At 47.1% G+C, this 26,046-nt stretch overlaps 1 protein-coding gene across 2 annotated transcripts in view; it reads left to right on the top strand.

The window, feature by feature from the left end:
* The window catches only part of zgc:171482 (zinc finger protein), a 151,345-nt gene extending 143,010 nt beyond the window's left edge, over positions 1–8,335 (top strand). For both annotated transcript variants that reach the window (XM_055647090.1, XM_055647091.1), the window contains 2 exons: positions 5,353–5,710; positions 8,180–8,335. In XM_055647090.1, the coding sequence (XP_055503065.1) occupies positions 5,353–5,710; positions 8,180–8,221 (400 nt within the window). In that variant the 3' untranslated portion in view covers positions 8,222–8,335. The remainder of the gene's footprint in view (positions 1–5,352; positions 5,711–8,179) is intronic.
* The last annotated feature ends 17,711 nt before the right edge of the window (positions 8,336–26,046 follow it).

Here is a 26,046-nt window from a genome sequence, read left to right as displayed (position 1 = left end):
CGCCAGAACACCGTCCCAGCCACCCTCACGTGAGTACTGCGCCGTCTTCAGCCTCGGGCTGGGCCGCCCCGACTTGGGCGCCGAACCTCCCCCGGACCGGGCCGCCCCGACTTGGGCGTCGCTTCTCCCCCGGACCGGGCCGCCCCGACTTGGGCGTCGCTTCTTCCCCGGGCTGGGCTGCCCCGACTTGGGCGCCGAACCTCCCTCGGGCTGCCAGCGCCGCACCTTCCCGAGCTCGGCTCGTTCCACCCTCGGGCTGGCCGTCCTCACGGGAGCGTCCCAACCTCTTCCAGCCTCGAGGTCGTCAGCTCCATTAGGCCTCAGCACAGACGGAGGCAGAGATGGGGAATACGACAAAAAGGTCGTATTCCCCCGCAGGGAGAGACTGCAAACCCCATTTCAAACCCCCCCCCCCCCCCCCCCCAAAACACAAACTAAAACCAAAAAACTAGACTAACCAAACAAAATAAACAACATTAAAAACACAAAACAACGGCGGCTGCAGCCAGAGCCGCGCCGCCACTCCGATATCGGATAAAGGGAATAATATTTAGTTATTAGTTATTATATTAGTGCAAGAGATATAGTCCAGAAAAACTGGATAGTTTGATGGTCTCCAATAAGGTAGATGAATGGTCAGGACTGCTCCCTAGTTAATGATAGGACAGTTCAGTTGCCTGATAACAACTGTCCCTGAATCTGGAGGTGTGCGTTTTCACACTTCTGTACCTCTTGCCTGATGGAGAGGTGAGAAGAGGGAGTGACTGGGATGAATGGTCCTTGATTATGCTGGTGGCCTTACCAAGGCAGCGTGAAGTGTAGATGGAGTCAATGGAAGGGAGGTGTGTTTGTTGGATGGTCTGCGCTGAGTCCACAACTCTCTGCAATTACTTACGGACTTGGATGGAGCTGTTCCCAAACCATGCTGCCATGCATTCCGATAAATTCTCAGCCATGATCTTGATGAACGTACAGCAGGCCCAAGGGGCTGAATGGCTCACCTCTCTTCTGGTTCCTGCACTCCGATCATTTAAGTTCAGTCCCTGCATCCAGGTATACGTCAAATGCGGCACAGTGACAGCGGGGCACCGTGGCACAGCTGGTAGAGCCGCTGCCCCCCAGCGCCAGAGACCTGGGTTCAATCCTGACCTCGGGTGCTGCCTGCACGGAGTTTGTACGCTCTCCCTGCGACCACGTGGGTTTTCTCCGGGTGCTTCAGTTTCCTCCCACATCCCAAAGTCGTGCGGGTTTGTAGGGTAGTTGGCCCTCTGCAAAGCGTATAAGGAGTGGATGAGAAAGTGGGATAACATGGAACTAGGGCATTTAAGAAAGTACAGATGCTGGAAAATCGTCTGAAGAAGGGTTTCGGCCCGAAACGTTGCCTATTTCCTTCGCTCCACCCGCTGAGTTTCTCCAGCTTTTTTGTGTACCATGGAACTAGGGCAAACAGGCGATGGATGGGTCAGTGTGGACTCGGTGGGCTGAAGGGCCTGTTTCCATGCTGTGCCTTTCAACCAATTCAATCAATCAATCAATCAAAATGACTTTCTGAGTGACAAATCCCTGGAGGCTGGGACAATAAGGAGAATTGCATCGATTAGTAATCATGTTCTATGAAAGTAATCATCTTCCAGATAATTTATTGGACACTGTAGATGACTTGTGAATGACTCGATGATTTATACCCATTTACTCTTTCTGTCATTCAATCCATATTGTACCCTCCATGCAAAAATAGTTCTTGTAGTTTAACGGAGACACCTCCATAAATTTGGAGAGGTGCCTTGGTTGGACTTTTACGGCCAGTAACATGTAAGCAACTGAGGTAAACATAATTTTGGCTGCTCTCTGTTGTCTGGTTACTAAGATGGAGGCAACGCTTGTTCCGTGCACTCACTGCACCTATTGGCTACAGGGGTAGGTTGGACAGGCTTGGATATGTTCTCTGGAACGCCAGAGGTTGCGGGAAGACCTGATGGAATAACATAAAATTGTGAGAGGCATAGATACGGTAGACATTCAGAGCCTTTTTACCCAGGGTAGAAATGTCCAACACCAGAGGGCATAGATTTAAGGTGAGAGGGGCAAAGTTTAAAGGGGCTGTCCCACTTGGGCGACCTAATTGGCGAGTTTAGAAGAGTTTAAAATAATAACATGTTGAAGACCTCCTTCGACTTTGTAGAAGACTTCACCTCCTTCAACCATGTTGAAGACCAGCATCGACTATCTATGACTAACTTTGGGAAAATTGGACACCGAATAGTGGAGAGTGAAGACGACCTCCCTTCGACTATGATGAAGACTACCTACGACTACCTTCGACTATACTCGATTACCTACGACTAACTTGGCGACCTACTACGACTAAACCTACGAGTAAAAAAAGTATCGATTTTTTCCATGGCGACCTTTTTTTACTCGCGTGCATTTTTAAACATATTGAAAAAAACGCCGCGACCTAGCTGAGGCCTCGAGTACGTGGAGACCACTCTCGAGCAGGAAGAAGAGTTGCGAAGACCTCCTACGACCTCGTGTCGACCCTGCTGCGAGTATGTCGAGGGCAAACTCGCCAGAACTCGTGGATTAGGTCGCCCAAGTGGGACAGGCCCTTTAGAGAGAAGTGCGGAGCAACTTTACACATAGGGTGGGGGGTACCTGCAACACACCACAGGGGAGGCAGTTATGACAGCGGTGTTTAAGAGGCTTTTTAATCGGGTCAGATCTCAAAAAGGGTCCTGACCTGAAACGTCTGAAGTTAGACTTCCAGTCTGAAGAGAGGTTCTAACCTGAAACCTCACCTATCCTTCTTCTCCATAGTTGCTGCCTGACCCGCTGAGTTACTCTAACATTCCGTGTCTATTTTTGGTATAACCCAGCATCTGCAGTTCCTTCCTACATAGATCTGAAAAGTTGTCTGTTAATTTCCCTCCACAGACGCTGCCTGACCTACTGAGTTCCCCCAGCACTTTTTGCACAAGATTCCAGTCTCTTTTGTCCCCAGTTATTAAATGCGGATCGTGCCGAGTACCCAGAGTTCTTTCCAATCTCCCCGTGGAACCAATTACAGGTGCTCTGAAGTGGAACTGGTAGAAAGACTCCAGCATGTACAAATGTCTCAAGTGCTCTTTCGTGACCGAATGAAGAAATAAAGTTATTGGATGTGTTTGCTGAGTCACAAATCCTCCGGCTAATAATTCAATTGACACTAATCTAATAAATTGTTTCAGCTGTTTGCATTCTAAACCATCCTCGTTGGAGCAAAACGTTCTGCAGAGGTTTGAACCGCGAGCAAAACACAAAGTGTTGGAGGAACTCAGCGGGTCAGGCAGCATCTAGACAGACAACGTTTCAGGTCAGGACCCTTCTTGGGATCAGACCATTCTTGAGGCTGCCTGACCCGCTGAGTTACTCCAGCACTTTGTGTCCTTTTTTTTCGTAAACCAGCATGTGCAGTTCCTTGTGTTTCCACAAGTACAATGGTCAACATGGAGAGGGTGGGCCGAAGGGCCAGTTTCTGTGCTGTGTCTATCTTTGAGACCGAAAGCATTCTAAGCCACAACCCTAACACAGGCAGGTTGGACTGGTGTAGATGGGGCATCTTGGTCAGCATGGGCAAGTTGGACCAAAGGCCCTGTTTCCCTCCTATATGTATTAAAAATAATGTAATCCCTCCTATATGACTTTAAAAAGAAAAAAAAATGTATACAAGGTCTTGAGAGAAACAGAGTGGTGGGAGATTGCAGCCTTCAAATGTTCCCTTCCGTTTCGACGAATGCAATCAACCCGGCGTGCACAATCAAATAAAATCAATAGAGCAAGTTGTCCTACAACTTTAGGCTGTGCACGCCATACGCAAGAAGAAGAAGAAGAAGAAGAGGAATAGATCGGGTAAATACACAGTCATTTGCCCAGAGTAGGGGAATCAAGAGCCAGAGGACATGGGTTTAAAGTGAGGTGCGAAAGGAATCTGAATGCCAACTTTTTGTGGGTGTATGGAATGAGCTGTGGGAGGAGGTAGTTGATGCAGCTACTATCACAATGTTTAAGAAACATTAAGACTGGTACTTATAGGATAGGATAGGTTTAGAGGGATATGGGACTAGTGTAGAGGGACATTTGGGTCGGCATGGGCAAGTTGGGCTGAAGGGCCTGTTACCGTACTGTGTGACTCTTATGAATAGGCCAAACCCACACAGGTATCAGTAACCCATGAATGTAACCAAGAATGTATTCCTGCAGATTCAAGGAGCTGCAGATACTGGTTTACAAAAAAAGACACAAATTGCTGGAGTAACTCAGCTGGTCAGGCAGCATGTCTGGAGAGAAGGAATCAGGTCGGAGCCCTTCTTCAGACTGAACGATAGAGACGGCCAGAACGATGTAGGGCTGGCACAAGAATGTAACCAGCTGACCAATTTTACAACCAATCATCCAAGCAGCCTCAGCAGGAGATTAAAAAAAGGAGTCAATTATATCTGGTCACCACTTTGTGACGTGGACTGCAGAGAAATACATTAAAATATAGACCATAGAAGTCTTGCCAAGGCAAGATCTTTTTCTCAATGTCGGCAGATAATTCAATAACAGATCGTAAAATTTCAAATTATACAGGGCTCTGCTGAGATGGCATCTGGTGCGCTGTGTACAGTTTTTATCGTGTTATTTACAAACGGGTATACTTATGTTCAAGGCGGTTCAGAGAAAGGTTCACTGCAATCATTCAAGGGGCAAAGGGTTTAGTTTAGTTTAGTTTATTGTCATGTATACCCCGGTATAATGAAAAGATTTTGTGGGGTGCTATCCCGTCAATGGAAAGACTATCCATGATTACAATCAATCCATCTACAGTGTACAGACACAGGGTAAAGGGGATAGCATTTAGTGCCAGATAAAGCCAAGTAAAGTCCGATTAAAGATAGTCCGAGGGTCTCCAATGAGGTAGATGAGGCCTGGACCGCTCTCTAGTTGGTGATGGGAGCTAAATTGCTGAAATTTCTGTGAAGAATTCAGGACAAAGCCTTACACAGTATATTTGAGGCACAGGCCATTCAGCCCAACCACAGTTCTGTTCCTACCCCGTCGCCATCTCTCAGTGTGACCCTCTGTTCCTTTCTCTCCCCTCCACTTGTTCAGTCTCCTCTTAAACGCATCAACGTTCTAAGCATGACATTGTGGGCCGAAGGACCTGATCCTGTGCTGTACTGTTCTAGTTCTATGTTGTTTGTGAGAAGGGCCAGCAGAGGCAAGGGGCAGAGTGGCCTTGGCTGGTGACCCAATGTCAAGGGTGGTTTGTAGCTGCTCCATTGGTTACCTCTTGCTCCATCTTGATTGATTGCGGTCTTGCGTCCACAGCGGCGAGGCTAAAGATGACGGTGGACCAGAGGCCGCGGGCCGTGCCACAGGGCGGGCAGAGAACGGCGGAGAGACTGCCCGCCTTGCCGGGAGCAACGGCAAGCCGGCCAGAGACAAGAAGGCCTGGAGGGGAGCGTTGCCGGGCTGCGGGGCCCCTTGCGGTTCCCGGCACGGGGAGGAAGCCAAGGACGCGGAGGTCCCGGGCACGAAGACCGCGGGGAGAGGCCCCATGGAGGGGCCACCGAACGGTGACTGCAGGCCACGGCTGGGGAGAGAGAAACGGAGCTGGGGGGCAGCCATGAGAGGATGGGGAGAGGTCCAGGGAAGATGGGCAAGCCCTGTGCCGGGCTGTGGAGAGGTAAGGCCCTCTTACTGAATGCAGAGACATGTCTAGCTTAGTTTAAGTAGCATCTGTGGGGAGAAAGAATGGGTGAGGTTTCCACTCGAGACCCTTCTTCTATCTTTGGTTTAAACCAGCATCTGCTGTTCTGCCCGACACATCTAGTTTAGTTTAGTTTATTATTGGCACATGTACCTTTTGAAAGGAGATGAGGAGGTATTTCTTTATCCAGAGGGCGGTGTGTCTGTGGAAATTATTGCCACAGACAACAGACAAATACTTTTAATACCGAGATTGACAGATACTTGATTAGTACGGCTGCCAGGGATTATGGGGAGAAAGCAGGAGAATGGGGTTGAGAGAGAAAGATAGATCAGCCATGATTGAATGGTGGAGTAGACTCGATGGGCTAAATGGTCTACTTCTGATCCTATGACTCGTGAACTTACGAACTCCAAATCTCACACTAGGGGCAGTTTACTGAGGGCCAATTAACCTACAAACCTGCACGTCTTTGGGAGTGTGGGAGGCACCCGGAAAAAACCCCACGAGATCACAGGGAGAACATACAGACAGCACCCGAGGTCAGGATCGAACCGGGATCTCTGGTGCTGTGAGGCAGCAGCTCTGCCACCTGCGCCACGGTGCCGATCTTTTGTCTTCCAAAACATTGCTGTTTCCGCACACCAACAGTGAGTGAGTGGAGACTCAAGGAACTGCAAATGCTGGAATATTGCGTAGAACCCGATCCCCTGGCGCAGTGAGGTAGCAGCACTACCAGCTGCCCCGCTGTGCCACCCGTCCTCTGCCCTCCTCTGTTTAATTTCATCGTAAATTGGCGAATGCAGGAATATCTCAGCGGGTCCAGCAACATCTCTGGAGGATAGACACAAAAAGCTGGAGTAACTCAGCGAGACAGGCAGCATGGGTGACGTTTCAGGTCAAGCATTCTTCAGACATGGATAGGAGACATTTCAGGCCGGGACCCTTCTACAGACTGACTGACTTCTCCGATCAGAGCGGCCAGTATCTGCAGACAAATGCAGAGACTGGAGCAGTGTCACACACAAATTATGCACATAAAATTGATCTCAGTCATTGGGAAGTCATCAAATCGAGTTTATGGTCATTTACACAAGTACAGTGGGGACCAGGTGCAATGTAAATCTTGCTTGCAGCATCACAGACACACAGACTCAGTTAACCACACAAAACGTACGCATATTGTGCATAATATGCAGATTGGACAAAATAGATTGTTTTCTCTGGAGCGTTGAATGTTGAGGGCAGACCTGATAAAAGTAGGGGTATAGATAGGGTCGACAGTCAGAACCTTTTTACCAGGGTGGAAATGACAAGGACTAAGAGGGCGTAGCATCAAGGTGAGAGGGGCAAAGTTTAGAGGAGATATGCGGGGGCGAGTTTTTTACACAGAGGATGGTGGGGGCCTGGAAAGCATTGCCAGGGCTGGTGGTGGAGGTAGATACGAGAGTGGCGTTTGAGAGTCGGTGGGTGGATGGGCACATGGATATGCAGAGAATGGTGGGATATGGGTTATGTGCATGCAGATAAGAGTCGGTCTTGGCATCATGTTCGGCACAGACATTGTGGGCCGAAGGGCCTGTTCTTGTGTCGTACTGTTCCATGTTCTAATTATTGCTTGCTCGTCCATTCAATAATGGCAGAGCTCAATCTTGCACCCTCCGCACGACCCTCCTGCACAAAGCCCACGTCCCACACTCTCCTAAACATCCAAAATAATCTATCAATCTCTATCTTGGATCTTGGCACCCAGTGACTGAACTCCCATGACTCCCGCAAGGAGAATCCCCAAAGACTTGCTATCCTCTGAGCCAGAGAAAACTATAGATGTGGTTACAATTTATCGTTCTAAAGACATTAGGACCGATGTGTGGGTTAGATCAGTTTAGAGGGATGTGGACCAAACGCAGGCAAATGGGACTTGCCCAGTACTGGACAAAGTGGACCAAAGGGCCTGTTTCCATACTGTACAGCTCCGTAGAATTTGTATGGCTCCTCTCATCTCCACAGTTGATGCCTGGCCTATTGTTCTTCCAGCACTTTACCTTTTTCTCAAGATTCCAGCATCTGCAGTTCCTTGTGTCTTCAATCACTGATAGGAAATGGTCCTGGCTTTTTGTAATCTTTTCCCATCTCTGTCAACCTTTCCCTCCCCACTCCGCGGCACCCCTCCCCACCCCACCCCACATCACTTTGAGTTCTTCCAGCACTTTGTGTTTTGCTCCAGATTTCAGCACCTGCATTTCCTTGTGTCTTCTTTTATTAGTAATCGGAAATGCTCTCGACCTTTTCTAATCTTCTCCCGTCTCTGTCAACCTGGCCTATCCCCACCCCACCAACTCCACTCCCCACACCCCGCCTCCACCCTATCCTACTCCACCCCTCCCCACTCCATTCCACTCCCCCCCCCCCCCCCCCCCCCACCTCTACTTTTCTTTCTTCCAGCCTCCAACAGCCACAGTGGGAGGATGCTCTTACTACGAGTAAGTGTTTGCTGTCGTACCCCAGGGACTATGGGCCAGACGACCACTGCCCCACCTCTACATGACAGCCCAGCCCAGCCCAGAAGAAGCTTCCTCTAATTGACGACCAGCAACGGAACATGGGAGGGGGCCGGGGGGGGGGGGGGGGGGGGGGGGGGGGGGGGTGTGGGCACAGGGTTTGGGGCGGAGGGGGTTATGGGCTGGGCACTTACGGGGGTGGTAGGGTGAAGGCCAACTCAACGAGACAAAACAGAATCTTTAACAAGTATACCAGTGTCACATTTCCCACTCATTTCCCTAAGAATATCAAGGCATTCATGAACCCGTCACCAAAATCAATCAATCTTTTATACCAGTGTTTCTAATGAAAACTGCAGCAACCAACTCTGTGTGTTTACCCAATCTATTTTAAGAGACAGAGGTTCATGTGCACCTCCTCTAACCTCATCCACTGCATTTGATGCTCTCGATGTGGCCTCCTGTACATTGGTGAGACGGGGCGTAGACTCGGTTTACCGACTATCCCGCTGAACACTTGCGCGCGGTCCGCCAAGGCCTGTTCGATCTCCCAGTGCCTAATCATTTTCACTCCCCTTCCCATTCCCACACTGACCTTTCTGTCCTGGGCCTCCTCCATTGCCAGAGTGTCGCCGCATTCTTCTAAGGTCGCTTACAGGCCAATGGTATGAACAATGGCTTGTCCAGGTTCCATTCCTCTGGCCTCACATTTCACGTCTCCTCCCTCTTTATCTGACACCCATCTGACACCCATTTGTCTCCTTCTCATCTCTGGCCTTTGTCTACCCATCTACCACCCCCCCCCACCCCCTGCAATCACCTATCACTTACCAGGCTTTATCCTACCCCCACCTCTCGTCCTGCTTTATCCTATCCCCCCCCCCCCCCCCCCCCCCCCCTGCAAAATCAGTCTGAAGAAAGGTCTCAACCCAAAACGTCACCTGTCCATGTTCTCCAGGGATGTTGCCTGACCTGCTGAGTTACTCCAGCACTTTATGTTTGGACCCATATCAATCACTGCCTTCATCTGAGAAGGCAATGAATTGTGTTCAGTTTTGGTCACCCTGTTATAGAAAATATGATGTTAAGCTGGAAATGGGTACGAGGATGTTGCCAGGACCTGGACTATGGGGAGAGGTTGGGCCGGCTAGGACTTTATTCCTTCGAGTACAGGAGGATGAGGGGTGATCTTATGGAGGTATTGTATAAGATCAAGAGAGGATAGGATGAACACACGGGCTTTTACCCAGAGCATGGGGAATCAAGAACTCTAGGAAAAGGGTTTAAGGTGAGTGGGGAAAGATTTAATAGGAGCCTGAGGGGCACGTTTATTACACAAAGGGTGCTAGGTGTATGGAGCGAGCTGCTGGAGGACTTTGTTGAGGCACTGCTGCATTACAAAGTATAATTGTGAATGCAAAGTATAACTAGGAAGAGACCAGTCTTCCCTTCATTGCTGCTTTCCTATTTAGTAAGATCCTTTCCTTCAGCATCACCTTCCTGCATTTTTTCCATATTCCTCAATTTCCTCAGTTATAGAGTCATACAGCATGGAAACATGCCCCTTGGACCAAATCGTCCAAGCCTCAACTAAATTAGTCTCATACGTCCACATTTTGCCCATAACACTTTAAACCTTCAGGTTAGGTAAGGTTTATCATTGCTGGGTTAGGTTATTATGACAGTGGTGAGGTACAGTGAGAAACTTTGTTTTGCATGCTTTCCAATCAGATCAGATAGATCATACATAGATACATCAAGTACAATAGGTAGAGCAAAGGGGAAGACCCATAACCCCATCAATGATCTTTCTAACATCTCAGGTTTTAGGCTTAGGTTTTATGTTTAGGTTGATTTTCGTCACGTGTCTGAGGTACAGTGAAAAGTTTTGTTTTGCATGATATCCGAACAGATCAGATACACCATACGTAAATACAGTCAAGTTAAACAGGGATAATAGGTCAAGCAATAGGAAGATACAGAGTGGAGAATATAGTTCTCAGCATTGTAGCACATCAGTTCCAGAGACAAAGTCCAATGTCCGCAATGGGGTCGAGGTGAATTGAACAGTATCCAAGCTTGTGCAAGGACTGTTCAGAAGCCTGATAACAGAGGGAAAGAAGCTGTTCCCGAGTCTGGTGGTGCGCACTTTCAAGCTTCTGTACCTTCTGCCGGACGGAAGCAGGGCGAAGAAGGAATGACTGGGGGCGGGACAAATCTTTGATTATGTTGGTTGCTTTTCCGAGGCAGCGTGAAGTGTAGATGGAGACAATGGTGGGGCGTCTGGTCTGTGTAATGGACTGGGCTTCATCCACAACTCTCTGCATTTTCTTGAGGTCTTATGCAGAGCTGTTCCCAAACCAAGCCGTGATGCAACCCGACAGTGTGGTTTCAACGGCGTATTATAACGGTCAGTTGAGACACGCTGAATATCCTCGGTCTCCTCAGAAAGAGGAGTTGTGTTGCGGTCATTGGTGTGACTTTGTGGCTGTCCCTTCAACATGGTTGGTCCTGGACAGATGGATGGGAATATTCACGCCAAGGAACTTGAAACTCTCAACCATTTCCACTTGGGTACCATTGATGCTGATTGGGGCATGTACTCCACCACACTGATGGGAGCATGTACTCCACCACACTGATGGGAGCATGTACTCCACCACACTGATGGGAGCATGGATTGGGGCATGTACTCCACCACACTGATTGGAGCATGTACTCCACCACACTGATGGGAGCATGTACTCCACCACACTGATTGGGGCATGTACTCCACCACACTGATGGGAGCATGTACTCCACCACACTTTACTCAGGTCAAGACCAGATGGAATTTATTGAATGCTCACTGACTCCATGGTCACCATTGCTTATGCTGACTTTTTTAATTCCACATTTAGCTAATTGACGGTAAATATACTCCAGTTATAGTCTTTCCTCTGGAACATTCGTGCAGGAGTCTGGTTTACAAGTCCAGTAACGAGCCTGCCATGTTTCTATTTCCACATATATCTGCACAACAAAGTAACGCGCACATTTAATTTAATGAGATGTCCTGCATTGACTGCTATGGAACATGTTGAAACATTCATCAAATTTCCATTAGTTCTGATTTCATCAAGTGACATTTTATTTCGAGATGGATGGGGAGGGTGGGATGAAAATGTTCAAAAACGCATTTCGTAAAATTCATGATATTTTGTTCTCTGAATAACAAGTGATGAAAAATGTCAGTGGTAGAGCGTATACACATTCCTGCATTAAAAAATATCGCGCTTGTCACCTGGGAGTGGAGGCTGAATTCATCCATCACTTCCAACTTACATTCTCCATTACAAAGGGAGCTCGATTACTTTCACAATAAAGTTTGTTCTGCTCTGAAACTATGTTCAGTTTAGTTTAGTTTGTTATTATTGTCACGTGTTCTGCGGTACAGTCAATCGCTTTTGTTTGTGTGCTATCCAGTCAGGGGAAAGACTATACATGATTACAAACAAGTCGTCCACAGTGAACAGATACAGGATAAAGGGAATGACGTTTAGTGCAAGATAAAGTTTTGTTTAGGAAGAAGAGTCCTGATGTTTAAGAAACGTTACCTATCCTTTTTCTCCAGAGATGTTGCCTGACCCGCTGAGTTACTCCTGCACTTTGTGTCTTTCTTCAGTTGAGTTTTGTTTTGTTTAGTGTCACATGTACTGAGGTTTAGTGTCACATGTACCGATAAAAGCTTTTTTGTTGCGAGCTTTCTAATCAGCGGAAAGCCTAGACATGATTACAATCAAGTGGTCCATTGTGTACAGAAACAGGGTACTTAGAACAGATTTACTTAGAACAGTCTATGGCATAGCACATGGTCTTTTTATACAGCAACCATCTACACTAACACATTACAACGAACACTCCAGGAGAAACAAAGAACTGGTTAATACATAAGAAGACAAAAATGGTTGGTGTAACTCAACGGGTCAGGCTGCATCTCTGGAGCACATGGATAGGCGACGTTTTACGTTAAGGCCCTCCTACACAGTCGATTACAGCAACATACAAATGTTATTCAAACAGCAAAGGCCAACTTACTATTTAGAGTTAATTAGAACAATGCATTTGCAGTAGTAATAGTTTACAGAGATGACTTAAACAGTATCTGCAAAATCAAAGTATTTAATCAAAAAGAGCCTAGTTTCTTTAAGTTCATAAGTTCTAGGAGCTGAAGTAGACCATTCGGCCCATCGAGTCTACTTTGCCATTCGATCATGGTTGATCTATCTTTCATCTCAACCCCATTCTCCTGCCTTTGACACCCTTAGCAATCAAAAACTCATTCATGCTGACTAAGATATCCCATCTAAGCTACTCCCATTTTCATGCATTTGGCCCATATCCCTCGATCACGTACCAAATATATTTTCCACCTTCACCCCATAAACAATGCCTTGTCGATCTCCGCTGTAAAAATGCCCAGTTACAGCCTCCACATACATCCATGGCGATATTCCACAGATTCACCGGCCTCTGGCTAAAGTGCTTAATTAGTACGGTGTCAGGGGTTATGGGGAGAAGGCTGGGGAATTAGGTTGAGGGAGTAGACTCGATGGGTCGAATGACCTACTACTGCTCCTATGACTTCTGAACTTAAAGACTACATTCTGTTTAATGAATTTCTGCAAACCCATTGCAGATACTGTTTGTCATCTCTGTGAACTGTTACTGCTTTCGAACCCGGGCCTCTTGGCACCGATAGGCGGCAACTCTGCTGCTGCATCACCATGCCACATCGCAAAGTGGCATGATTGGTATGAGTGACATCAAACACAATGACGTTAAGATAATCCCCTCTGCCTGCACGTGATCCATATCCCCCTATTCCCTGCATATCCATGTGCCTATCCACATTTCTCTTAGACACCACTAACTTATCTGCCTCCACCACCACCCCATGCAGCCCATTCCAGGCACCCACCACATCTGTGTAAAAAACATGCCCCTCACATCTCCTTTAAACATTGTCCCTTTCACTTTAAACCCATGCCCTCTAGTCTTTGACATTTCCACCCAGGGGAAAAAAACAGCCTCTGACTGCCTGCCTTATCTTTGCCTTTCATCATTTTATTAAGTTTTTCTAAATAGATATGTTGCAAAAGATATTTGGACGGGTCCATGGATAGGAAAGGTTCAGAGGGATATAGGCCATGCACAGGAAAACGAGGCTAGCTGAGATGGGGCATCTTAGACGGCATGGAGATGCTTTTGATTTGTCAGGGTGTCAAAGGGTATGGGACAAGGCAGGAAATTGGAGTTGAGAGGGATAGGTAAATGAGCCATGATTGAATGGTGGAGTAGAATCGATGGGTCAAATAGCCTACTACTGCTCCTATGACTTCTGAACTTAAAGACTACACTCTGTTTAATGAAATTCTGCAAACCCATTGCAGATACTGTTCGTCATCTCTGTGGACTGTTACTACTGAAGTGCATTGTTGAAATGGCGGAGAAGACTCGATGGGCCGAATGGCCCGATTCTGCTCCTGCAACGTATGAGTTGGGCCGAAGGGCCTGCTTTAGTGCTGTCTGACTCTAAGGCACAGTCGCATTGACAGATTGAGTTCCACAAACATCAGTCGTAATCTTTAATTGTTTTCCTTAGCCGACAAGCGACCTTTACAAGCCTTCGAGGCGTCTTGAGAGAGAGGCTCACTCATTCGTTAAGTAAAAGCCCACTCACTGTGACCCTCAGTTAGCACCGTGCTCTGTCACTTGTTTTTAATCCTGTGGTTAAACCCCACCAGGAGGCTTTTATCAATGAAGCATTCTCTGTCCAACACTGACCTTCATTTCTCGAAAAGCCAGAATATGCGGCAGTGAAGGGTGTTGCTGTCATTTTTCACAGACCTGAACGGACCTCACCTCGAGAACTGTGAGCAGATCTGGACACCAATTTATGTACCGACCTTGGGGCAGGGTAGAGGACAGATTACTTATTGCCTGAGCTATAGGGAGAGTTTGGGCAGGCGAGGGCTTTATTCCTTGGCCGAGGGGTGATTTTATAGTGATATATAAAATCATAAGTGGAATAGACAAGGTCAGGGAATCGTGACCCAGGTTTAATAGGAACCTGAGAGGCAACATTTTCAAACACAGATAGCGGTGGGTGTTAGGAACGAGATGCCAGAGGAGGTATTTGAGGCAGGTACTACAGCAACATTTAAAATACATTTGACAGGTATGTGGATAGGAAATGTTCAAAGGGAGATGGGCCACATGCTGGCAGGTGGGACGAGTGTAGATGGGGTATCTTGGTCTACATGGCCACATTGGGTCAAAGGGTTTCTGTGCTGTGTGACTATATGGCTCCAACTCATTGACCTTGGCCTTGTCCAAACATTTTAAAAGATGGCGCCTTAAATGAGGTGACTCTGGTGCACGGTCTCAGTATGATCTACTATCTTACATGTAGTATGACTCAGGTACATGTGACAATAAAGTACCATTGAATCATCGAGGTTAAGAGATTCACCAGGCTAGCTCCTGGATTGTGAGGATTGTCCGATCAAAAGAGGTCCGACTTTCTTTTGCGTTTAGAGGAATGGGAGGTGATCTTCTATAAATGTAAGATCCCAAGGCGGGGCATGACAGGGTGGGTGATGAGAGATTCACTAGTGGGAGAATCTCACACTATACAACCTGTAAGATGAGAAACAGTGTCAATATTTTGGGCTGGTGACTCTTCATCAATGTGGGGGAATGGATTGAATTGAAAGGTCTATTTATGGAATTTGCTGTTTATTATAGATTGTCTGTGCAAGTAAGAATTTCATTGTTCCACACATATGACAATTAATAACTCTTAACTTGAGAAAGATGAGGGAGGGGGAGGCTCCATTGGTGGGATGCTGGGTGGGCCGAATGGCCTGTTTCTAGATGGTACCGTTGCTGTATCAGTGTAAGATTCAGGAATAGTTTCTTCCCAGCTGTTATCAGGCAACTGAACCGTCCTCTCATCAGCTAGAGAGCGGTCCTGACCTACCATCTCGCTCATTGGAGACATTTGAACTATCTTTAATCGGACTTCAATGTTATATCTTGCAGTTAATGCTGTTCCCTTTATCCTTTATCTGCGCCCTGTGGACAGCTTGATCGCATTCATGTATAATCTTCATTGGCGGAATAGCACGCAAACAAACGCTCTTCACTGTACCTCGGTACACATGACAATAATAAACTAAACAACACTAAATATATGTTCATGCTCACTGGCTGGACAAAAGCTCTTTCTTCCATGTGCAGTCAGTCATGGAGCCACACTGCATGGAAACAGGCCCTTCGGCCCTACTCCTCCATGCTGACCAAGATAGGGTGGCAAGTTAAGGTGCCACGGCGGTGCAGCGGTAGAGTTGCTGCTCGCAGCACCAGAGACTCAGAATCAGGACCTGACTACGGGTGCGGTCTGTACGGAGTTAGTACCTTCTCCCTGTGACCGCGCGGGTTTTCTCCGGGTATTCCAGTTTCCTCCCACATTCCAAAGACGTGCAGGTTTGTAGGTTAATTGGCTTCGGTAAAAATGATAAATTATCCCTGGTGTGAAGGACAGTGCTAGTGTACAGGGTGATCGCTGGTCAGCGCAGACTCGGTGGGCCGAAGGTCCTGCATCCACACTGTATCTCTAAGCTAAACTAAACTAAGATGCTACCTTGAGTACAAGTGAGGGTATGCAGACCATTGCACTGCTTGAGGAGGTGCCTTTAAATAGTTACGTTCGGAGCTTGGGCTGGATGGTGAGGGATGGGGGTCAGTGAACAACGAGATTGGCCCATGAATATATCATTCAGTCTGAAACAAAGCGACACATGATTGTAGATCCCAGAGCAGGAGAAATGAGCAAGTCTTTTATAACGAGCAGGGAATAGATGTTGCAACTACCTCAAGGGACAAGGTGGCTAGTGTTGCTGGAATCAAATTAATTACTCTGACTTTCATTAATAGGTCATGAAAGGACCTCATTCTAGTTGGGAAACAGCAGGAGGAAAAGTTTAATTTAGTATAGAGATACAGAACAGAAACAGGCCCTTTCACCCACCGTGTCCGCGCCGACCAGCGATCACCCTGCACACTAGCACTATCCTACACACAAAGGCCAATTTATAATTTACAGAAGCCAGCTAACTTAGGCCAACTTACTGAAGCTAATTAGCCTACAAACTTGCTTGTCTTTGGAACGTGGGAAGGAATCAGAGGACACGAAGAAAACCCACGCGGTCACAGGGAGAACATACAAGCTCTGTACCGACAGCACCAGCAGTTAGGATCGAACCCGGGTCTCTGGTGCCGTAAGGCAGCAACTCTACCGCTGCGCCACCCAAAAGTGGTTTAAATTCCAGGTTAGACACAACTTGCTGGAGGTGGGTCCAGTGGGTCAGACAGCATCTCTGGAGAACATGGATAGGTGACGTTTCAGGTCGGGACCCATCTTCACACCCAACCCGAAGCGTCAACTATCCTTTTTCTCCAGAGGTGCTGCCGAACCCGTTGAGTTACTCCAGCACTTTGTATCATCTTTGGTATAAACCAACATCTGCATTTTTCTGTATTAACAATTAGATTTCAGCTTTAAAGGACGGCGCAGTGGCGCTGCGGGTAAAGCCACAACCTCGCAGCGCCAGATACCCAGGTTTGATCCTGACATCGGGTGCTGACTATACGGAGTTTGCACGTTCTCCCTGTGACAGCGTGGGTTTCTTCCGGATGCTCCGGTTTCCTCCCACGACCCAAAGACGTGCGGGTTTGTAGGTTAATTGCCTCTCTGTACGTTGCTCCCCCTAGTGGGTAGGGAGTGGATGAGAACATGGGATAACATGGAACTAGTGGGAACTCGCTGGGCCAAAGGGCCTGATTCCAAGCTGGATCTCTAAACAATAGCTGTATCTCTAAACAATCTCTAAACTAAACTAAAGAGTGCGTTGCTGGTGATCTAACGGTCCTTATATACTCCTTCACCCCTTAATCCATACTCCCAGTAGCTTCCTCCAACATTTCTTTGGCTACAGTTTCATAGTGTCACACAGCAGTGAAACAGACCCTTCGGCCCAACTCATCCATGCCAGCCAAGATACCCCTTCTAAGATAGTTCCCCTACAAAATGCTGCCTGGATTTCAGGATAATAGCTACAAAGAGATATTATACAAACTTGTCTGAAGAAGGGTTTCGGACCGAAACGTTGCCTATATCCTTCGCTCCACAGATGCTGCAGCGCCCACTGAGTTTCTCCAGCATTTTTGTCTACCGTATACAAACTCGGATTGTTTTCTCTGGAACGTTCAAGGCTGAGATGGAAGTCCTGATAGAAGTATATAAAATTATGAGGGGCACTGATAGGATAGACAGTCAGAATTTTTTTCCCCGAGATGAAAATATCTCAGACTAGAGGACATACCTTTAAGGTAAGAGGAGTTACTACATATAAAGCCTCTGAACCCCTGGATTGGATCCCAATCTGTAACCCATTCCTGGGGATCTGATTATATAAAAACCCGTGGATTACAGCCCAATTTGTAGCCTACTCCTGGAGAACTGTTATTCTATATATAAACCCCCTTGAATCCCTGACTTGATCTCTCTTCTGGGCTGCTCTAATTCTCTACACTGGTCTGCCATCTGCTGGCAGATCATCAAATGACAACATATCCAACATCAGATTCTCATGGATAATTCTCCAGGCATCTTTCCCTCCTCCAAATCTAATGGTTCAGCGGTTCTTTATTATCACATGTACCGAGGTACAGTGAGATTCTGTGTTGTGTTTAGATTTTGTTCAAACTCATCAGCTCTTACTAATTCATCGTGATTGGATTAATCAAGATATGTTTTACATTCTCACACTGCAAACTCCACTCCACAACAAAAACTGCTGCTGCTCCAATAAGTAACTCAATGTCTCTGTACATTTGTGGACAGCACAGTGGCGCAGCGGGTAGGGCGGCTGCCTTACAGCACCAGAGGCCCGGGTTCGATCCTGACCTCGGATACAGTCTGTACGGAGTTTGCACGTTCGCCCTGTGACTGCGTGGGTTTCCTCTGAGTGCTCCGGTGTCCTCTCACAACCCAAAGATGTGCCTATGTGGGTTTGTTGGTTAATTGTCCCACTGTAAATTGTCATTAGTGTGTTGGGAGTGGATGAGAAGGTGGGATAGCGTAAGATGAGTGTGAACGGGTGATCTATGGTCAACATGGACTCGATGTGCTGAAGGGCCTGTTCCCAATGCTGTATCTCTAAATTAAGACAATAGACTACAGATGCTGGGTTCTTGGGCAGAACACAAAGTGTTGGAGAAACGCAGTGGGTCAGGCAGCATCTGCGGAGGGAATGGACAGACGACGTTTCAGGTCGGGACCTTTCTTTACTCATCAAGATTCCAGCATCTGCAGTTGCTTGCGTAAATTGCCCCTTGGTCTGTAGGGAGCCGATATGAAAGTGGGATAACATCAAACCTGTGGGAATAGGTGATCATTGGTCAGCACCGACTCGGCGAGCAGAAGACCCTGTTTCCGTACTGTTTCTCTAAACTAATAACATATCAAAGCCATCTGTTGGAATCTCAGGTTGAAATGTAAGAACATTTTGCACTTTCCATCCCGTTCAATTTGTATTCACAGATGTAAGCTTAACAATCAATAGTTCCGCTTCACGTACAAATAGCAATGTGATAAGAACCACCTTACGTTTTAGAAAATGTTGATTGTTGGATCAATAGCCAGCGATACAGTGGGGAGACTTCTACTGCTTTCACCATTGACTGGTGGAGGGTGGTGGGCCTCAGTTTAACATAGTCATAGAGTCATACAGCACGGAAACAGGCCCTTCAGCCCAACTCGGCCATGATGACCAACATGCCCGATCTAAGCAAGACCCATGTGCCTGCATTTGTCCCATATCCCTCCAAACCTCTCCTATCCATGTACCTGTCCAAATGTCTTTCATAATGCAGGTTGCTAGCTCAACTACCCGTCATAGGAAGTGATTGAGGCAGCCTCAACTACCTCCTGCAGCAGTTTAATCCATATATCTGCCACCAAATTATCATGGATAATACTCCTAACAAATCTCCTTCTTCCAGCTCTCATGGTTCCATGCTTCAATATTATCACATGTACCGATCTACAGTGAAATCTTTTTTTGCATACCATTCAGTAAATTATTACTATACATAAATACAATCCCAGATTATGTACAAAGTGTCCAGAAATAGTCCACTGACCCCATAGACAATAGTCACCAATCAAGTTGCTTTAAGTGCAGTCATAAAGGGCCGTTGTCCTGGCGATGTTGGAGGGTCGGCCTGGCCAAGATGGAGGCCTTGCCCGGTCTGTGCGCTTGGTGTCCTGGACCGGTGCCCAATCCAGTCGAGCCCCAGGCTGCTGCAGGGCCTACAAACATTGCCTTGGTCTGGCTCTCCTCGCTCAGCCACCACTCTAAGGAGGTTGATATCACATTCCCTCCCTCCCACACATCACCCTCTACCCTGCCTTCAGACCTTTTGACCTAATCCCAGGACACACTGCGGCACAGTGGCGCAGCGGTAGAGTTGCTGCCTCACAACGCCGGAGACCCGGGTTCCATCCTGACTACGGGTGCTGTCTGTACGGAGTTTGCACATTCTCCCTTTGACAACGTGGGCTTTCTCCGGGTGCTCAGGTTTCCTCCCACATCTCAAAGACGTGCGATTAGTACGTAAGTAGATTAATTGGCTTCTCAGCCAATTATTACGCATGATCGATGATCAGCATGGACTCGGTGGGAGAAGGACCTGTTTCCAACACATATCTCCAGGCTGGCTGGGAGAGACCCAGTCTGTGCGATTGGAAATTATCATCTCCGGGAATCTAGTTTACTTTAGAGATACAGCGTGGAAACAGGCCCCATCGGCCCACCAAGTCTGCGCCAACCAGAAACCCGTACACTAGTTCTATCCTACACACAAGATACAAGATACAAGATACAAGATACATTTAATTGTCATTTGGACCCCTTGAGGTCCAAACGAAATGCCGTTTCTGCAGCCATACATTACAAACACATAGACCCAAGACACAACATAATTAACATAAACATCCATCACATCGCTGTGATGGAAGGCCAAATAAACTTATCTCTCCACTGCACTCTCCCCCCCCCATGTCAGAGTCAAAGTCAAAGCCCCCGGCTGGCGATGGCAATTGTCCCGCGGCCATTAAAGCCACGCCGGGTGGTGCAAGGTCGACACTAGAGACAATTTACGGAAGTCAATTAACCTACAAACCCGCATGTCTTTGCAGTGAGGGAGAAAACCGGAGCACCCAGAGAGAACTCACACGGTCGCAGGGAGAACGTGCAAACTCCACACAGACAGAACCCACAGTCAGTATTGAACCCAGGTCTCTGGTTCTGTGTGGCCGCAACTCTACTGTTGCGCCATGGTGCCGCCCAACTGGCCGAGTTACTCCTGCACTTTGTGTCAATCTCTGGAAAATAAAGTGGAGATTTAAAGGAAAAAAAGCTGATTGTTATGCCCCTGTCTCAGTTAGGAAACCTGAACAGAAACCTCTGGAGACTTTGCGCCCCACCCAAGGTTTCCGTGCGGTTCCCGGAGGTTGCAGGTGGTTGCAGGTAGTGGACGCAGGTAGGGAGATTGACAAAAACCTCAGGGAACCGCACGGAAACCTTGGGTGGGGCGCAAAGTCTCCAAAGGTTTCCGTTCAGGTTTCCTTAGTGGGACAGGGGCATTACTCATGGATCATTTACCCACGGAATGAGACGAACGTTCTTTCTTCCCATTGAGGCCAATAATGGGGAGATTTTATTTTCATCTGGAAGATATTCTTAGGCCTCGGGCAATAAATATTTATGAGGTTCCAACTAGTCTTAAGCACATTACCTCAACAAGTCCACTGCTGATCGGAGAGATGGCAAATGGGAGCAGAGTGTACAGGAAGCTATGTGTGCATCGGGTTGTGTGTTCATTTTATCAGCCTCTTGGTAGCTCAGTTTCTTTTTCCAAAAATATATTTACTCATAAAATATACAGCAATACATTTGGGACATTTTTATTTGCTGTAATAAACATTTCAACATATTCACTTATACAATGTGAAAGATACAATGAGGAAGGACATCCTTGTGATTGAGGCAGTGCAGCGTAGGTTCACGAGACTGATCCCTTGGATGGCGGGACTGTCATATGAGGAAAGATTGAAAAGACTAGGCTTGTATTCACTGGAGTTTAGAAGGATGAGGGGGTATCTTATAGAAACATATAAAATTATAAAAGGACTGGACAAGCTAGATGCAGGAAAAATGTTCCCAATGTTGGGCGAGTCCAGAACCAGGGGTCACAGTTTTAGAAAAGAGGGGAGGCTGTTTAAGACTGAGGTGAGAAAAAATGTTTTCACCCAGAGAGTTGTGAACTTGTGGAATTCCCTGCCACAGAGGGCAGTGGAGGCCAAATCACTGGATGGATTTAAGAGAGAGTTGGATAAAGCTCTAGGGGCTAGTGGAATCAAGGGATATGGGGAGAAGGCAGGCACGGGTGATTGATTGGGGACGATCAGCCAGGATCACAATGAATGGTGGTGGTGGCTCGAAGGGCCGAATGGCCTCCTCCTGCACCTATTTTCTATGTTTCATGTTTAGTTTAGAGACACAGCGTGGAAACAGGCCCTTTGGCCCATGTGATCCCTGTAAACACACCGGGACCCTGTTTCCCATCTCCTTTTAAACTGACTGTAGCTTAAGGGGAGGTCGACCCCTACACTAATCAGCCTGAATAAGAGACCCAATCCCAAACATCAACTGTCCCTTGCCCTCCACAGATGCTGTCTGGCGTACTGAGTTACTCCAGCACTTTGTCTTTTGATAAAGATTGCTGCATCTGCAGTTCCTTGTGTTTCAACTCAACAAGTGGGATCAAGATTCCATGGAAACGGACCCTTTGGCACACCGTCCACACTGCCCATCGATCACGTCACCTATTTCCTTCGCTCCATAGATGCTGCCTCACCCGCTGAGTTTCTCCAGCATTTTTGTCTACCTTCGATTTTACCAGCATCTGCTGTTCTTTCTTAAATAATTTATTATGTTGTTGCGTTTACAGGCCTGTAAAGCTGCAGCAATAAGAATGTCATTGTTCCACCAGGTACAAATAACAATTAAACTCTCTTGACTCTCTCTACACAGATGCTGCCCGACCAGCTGAGTATCTCTGGCACTGATCCCAGCAGTTTTTTGTTTGATTTTCAATGTAGCCCCTTATTCACACTTACAATGATATAACATTTTTGAATCATGTCATTAATAAATATCAGTCATTACCGTTTTGCAATAGGAAGGATGTCATTAGGATTGTCATTAGTCACTTTTAAGAAGGATGGCTGGAAAGAGTGTGGAGAAGATTTATAAGGATGTTACCAGAACTCAAGAGCCTGAGCTACAGGGAGAGGTTGGACAAGTGAGGCCTTTATTCCATGGTGTGCAGAAGGCTGAGGGGTGATCTCATAGAGGTGCACAAAATCATGAGGGGATCCGATCGTATACTGTACATGTACACTTTTGTCTACTTAGATAGAGTGAATTCACAGACTTTTTTACCTACGAGAATCTCAGAAGCTGCAGGTATTGACATATGCACTAATGCTAAACCTCTGCTGAATTTCAAATATTGGGTTTAATTTTCAGGTAAAAATGTAATAAAACTCATAATTATGAACCAAGAGCCAGAAGACATAGGTTTAAGGTGAGAAGGTGAAGATTTAACAGAAATCTGAGAGGCAACTTTTTCATAGTTGATAGTGGCAACGTCTTCACTCAGTGGGTAGTAAATATATGGAACGAGCTGCCAGAAGAGGTAGTTAGACTTTAGAGATACAGCGCGGAAACAGGTCATTCCGCCCACGGAGTCCGTGCCGACCAGTGATCACCCACAGCACTATCACTATCCTCCACACGAGGGACAATTTACAATTTTTACCAAAGCCAAATAACCTACAAACCTGCACGTCTTTGGAGTGTGGGAGGAAACCAGATCACCCGGAGAAAACCCACACGGTCACAGGGATACCAAACTCCCAACAGTAGTTTCTGGCGCAGTAAGGCAGCAACTCTACCGCTGCGCCACTGTGCTGCCCTTAGTTGAGGCAAGTACAACAAACCATTTAAAAGGCACTTGAAAGATAAACGAATTTGAAATTACTTACAAAATTCTTAAGGGGTTGGGCAGGCTAGATGCAGGAAGATTGTTTCCGATGTTGGGGAAGTCCAGAACAAGGGGTCACAGTTTAAGGATAAGGGGGAAATCTTTTAGGACTGAGATGAGGAAAACATTTTTCACACAGAGAGTGGCGAATCTCTGGAACTCTCTGCCACAGAAGGTAGTTGAGGCCAGTTTGTTGGCTGTATTTAAGAGGGAGTTAGATGTGGCCCTTGTGGCTAAAGGGATCAGGGGGTATGGAGAGAAGGCAGGTACAGGATACTGAGTTGGATGATCAGCCATGATCATATTGAATGACGGTGCAGGCTCGAAGGGCCGAATGGCCTACTAGTGCACCTAATTTCTATGTTTCTATGAAAGGGTTTAGAGGGATGTGAGCCAACGGGACAAGCTTGATCAGGCATCTTGGCCGGCATTGACGGGTTGGGCCGAAGGGCCTGTTTTTGTGCTGTGTGACTCTATAACTGTTATTGATGAGGTTGGAAATCTGCCACAGTCGACCTTGCTGGATGCCAGGACTAGGTGGTTGCTAGGATACCTGGGCCCACATTCCGCTCAGCCCAATGGTCAGAGCCCAGAAGCAATAAAACACCGGTTATAATGAATGTGACACTTTCAGGAGTTTTTTCCCCTCAAAAAAAGTCAATAAGGTGTATTCCCAGAGGAACGCCTGGCAGCAAAAACAAAATTAGAAAACAGAAATTGGAGACTGCTTAGAACAAAGAACAACAGTGCAGCGCTGGAACAGGCCCTTCAGCCCACAATGTCTGTGCCGAACATGATGCCAAGACCAACTCTTATCTGCCCGCACATGATCCATAACTCGCTATTCCCTGTATACCATGTGTCTATACAAAGGTCTCTTAAACGCCACTATGTTATCTGCCTCCACCACCACCCCTGGAAGCGCGTTCCAGACACTCCCCCCCACCTACCCCGCACAACTCCTTTCAACTTTGCCTCTCACACCTTATAGCTATGCCCGTTCATTTTTGACATTGACATCCTGGGAAAAAGGTTCTGACTGTATATCCTATATCCTCTCATAATTCTATGTACTTCTATCAGGTCTCCCCCTAACCTCTGGTATTCCAGAGAAAACAATATGTCAGTAGACAATAGGTGCAGGAGCAGGCCATTCTGCCCTTCGAGCCAGCACCGCCATTCACTGTGATCATGGCAAATCATCCACAATGTGTACCCCGTTCCTGCCTTCTCCCCATATCCCCCGACTCCGCTATCTTTAAGAGCTCTATCTATCTCTCTTGAAAGTATCCATTGAACTGTCCTCCAAATCTCACAACTCTCTGGGTGGAAAGGTTTTTCCTCATCTCCTTACTAAGTGGCTTACCACTTATTCTTAAACTGTGGCCTCTGGTTCTGGACTCCCCCAACATCAGGAACATGTTTCCTACTTCTAGCGTGTCCAATCCCTTAATAATCTTATATGTTTCAATAAGATCCCCTCTCATCCTTCTAAATTCCAGTGTATACAAGCTCAGTCGCTCCATTCTTTCAACATATGACAGTCCCGCCATCCCGAGAATTAACCTTGTGAACCTATGCTGCACTCCCTCAATAGCAAGAATGGCCTTCCTCAAATTTGGAGACCAAAACTGCACACAATACCCCAGGTGTGGTCTCACTAGGGTCCTGTACAATTGCAGAAGGACCTCTTTGCTCCTATACTCCTCTTGTTATGAAGGCCAACATGCCATTCGCTTTCTTCACTGCCTGCTCAATCTGCATGCTTACTTTCAGTGACTGACGAACAAGGACACCCAGATCTCGTTGTACTTCCCCTTTTCCTAACTGTCCAAACTCTCCTTGGAGCCATCCCCCTAATTCAGGCAGCTCTCTGCACCCTTTCCAAATGCCTCTACAACTTTCTTGTGATGAGGTGATCAGAACTGCACAATACTCCAAATGCAGCCTAACTACAGTGCTTGTTTACAGGTGGGTGAATATTCAGCAATTGCATTGGAGCTCATTATTCCCTTGCACACAGCATCATTTCCACTCATGAGGTGATTTCCCTTCCCTTGTTTGAGGGGTCTCCCCACTGGACTCTGCCCCTCAACGTCCAGCAGCCTAGAATGTGGTCCTCCCCCACAGAGTCTTGGTGTTGGCTGCACCGAGCTTCAGTGCATCCCTCAGCACATATTCCAGCACTCTGGAGTGGGCCAGTCGGCAACATTCCCCGATGGACAACTCGCTCTGCTGGGTGACCTACAGGTTTGGGGCAGAACAAAGGGCGTTTTTCTCTGAGTTGATGGTCTTCCAGCAGCACTTGATGCCCGTCTCCAAGTGTGTCCCTGGAAACATCTCATCAGCGAGGGTCTTTGACAGGTCAGGAGATTAGTCCTGTCTGAGGGAGCGTCTGACCCAAAATATCGCCTATCCATGTTCTGCAGATATGCTGCCTGACCCGCTGAGTTAGTTCAGCGCTTACTCCAGCTGAGTTACTCCAACACTATTCCAGTGTCCCTTTCAGTCTTGGTCAGTCCTGGGTTTGCTGAGATTAAATCAGATTGCTCGTTTAAAGGGAAGTACAAGAATGTTAGACAACTAGCTAGA

The sequence above is a fragment of the Leucoraja erinacea genome, chromosome 15 (assembly GCF_028641065.1).
Source record: "Leucoraja erinacea ecotype New England chromosome 15, Leri_hhj_1, whole genome shotgun sequence".
NCBI classification, from domain to species: Eukaryota; Metazoa; Chordata; class Chondrichthyes; order Rajiformes; family Rajidae; genus Leucoraja; species Leucoraja erinaceus.
The sequence above is the reverse complement of the archived record's forward strand: the minus strand, read 5'-3'. Positions and strand labels throughout refer to the sequence as shown.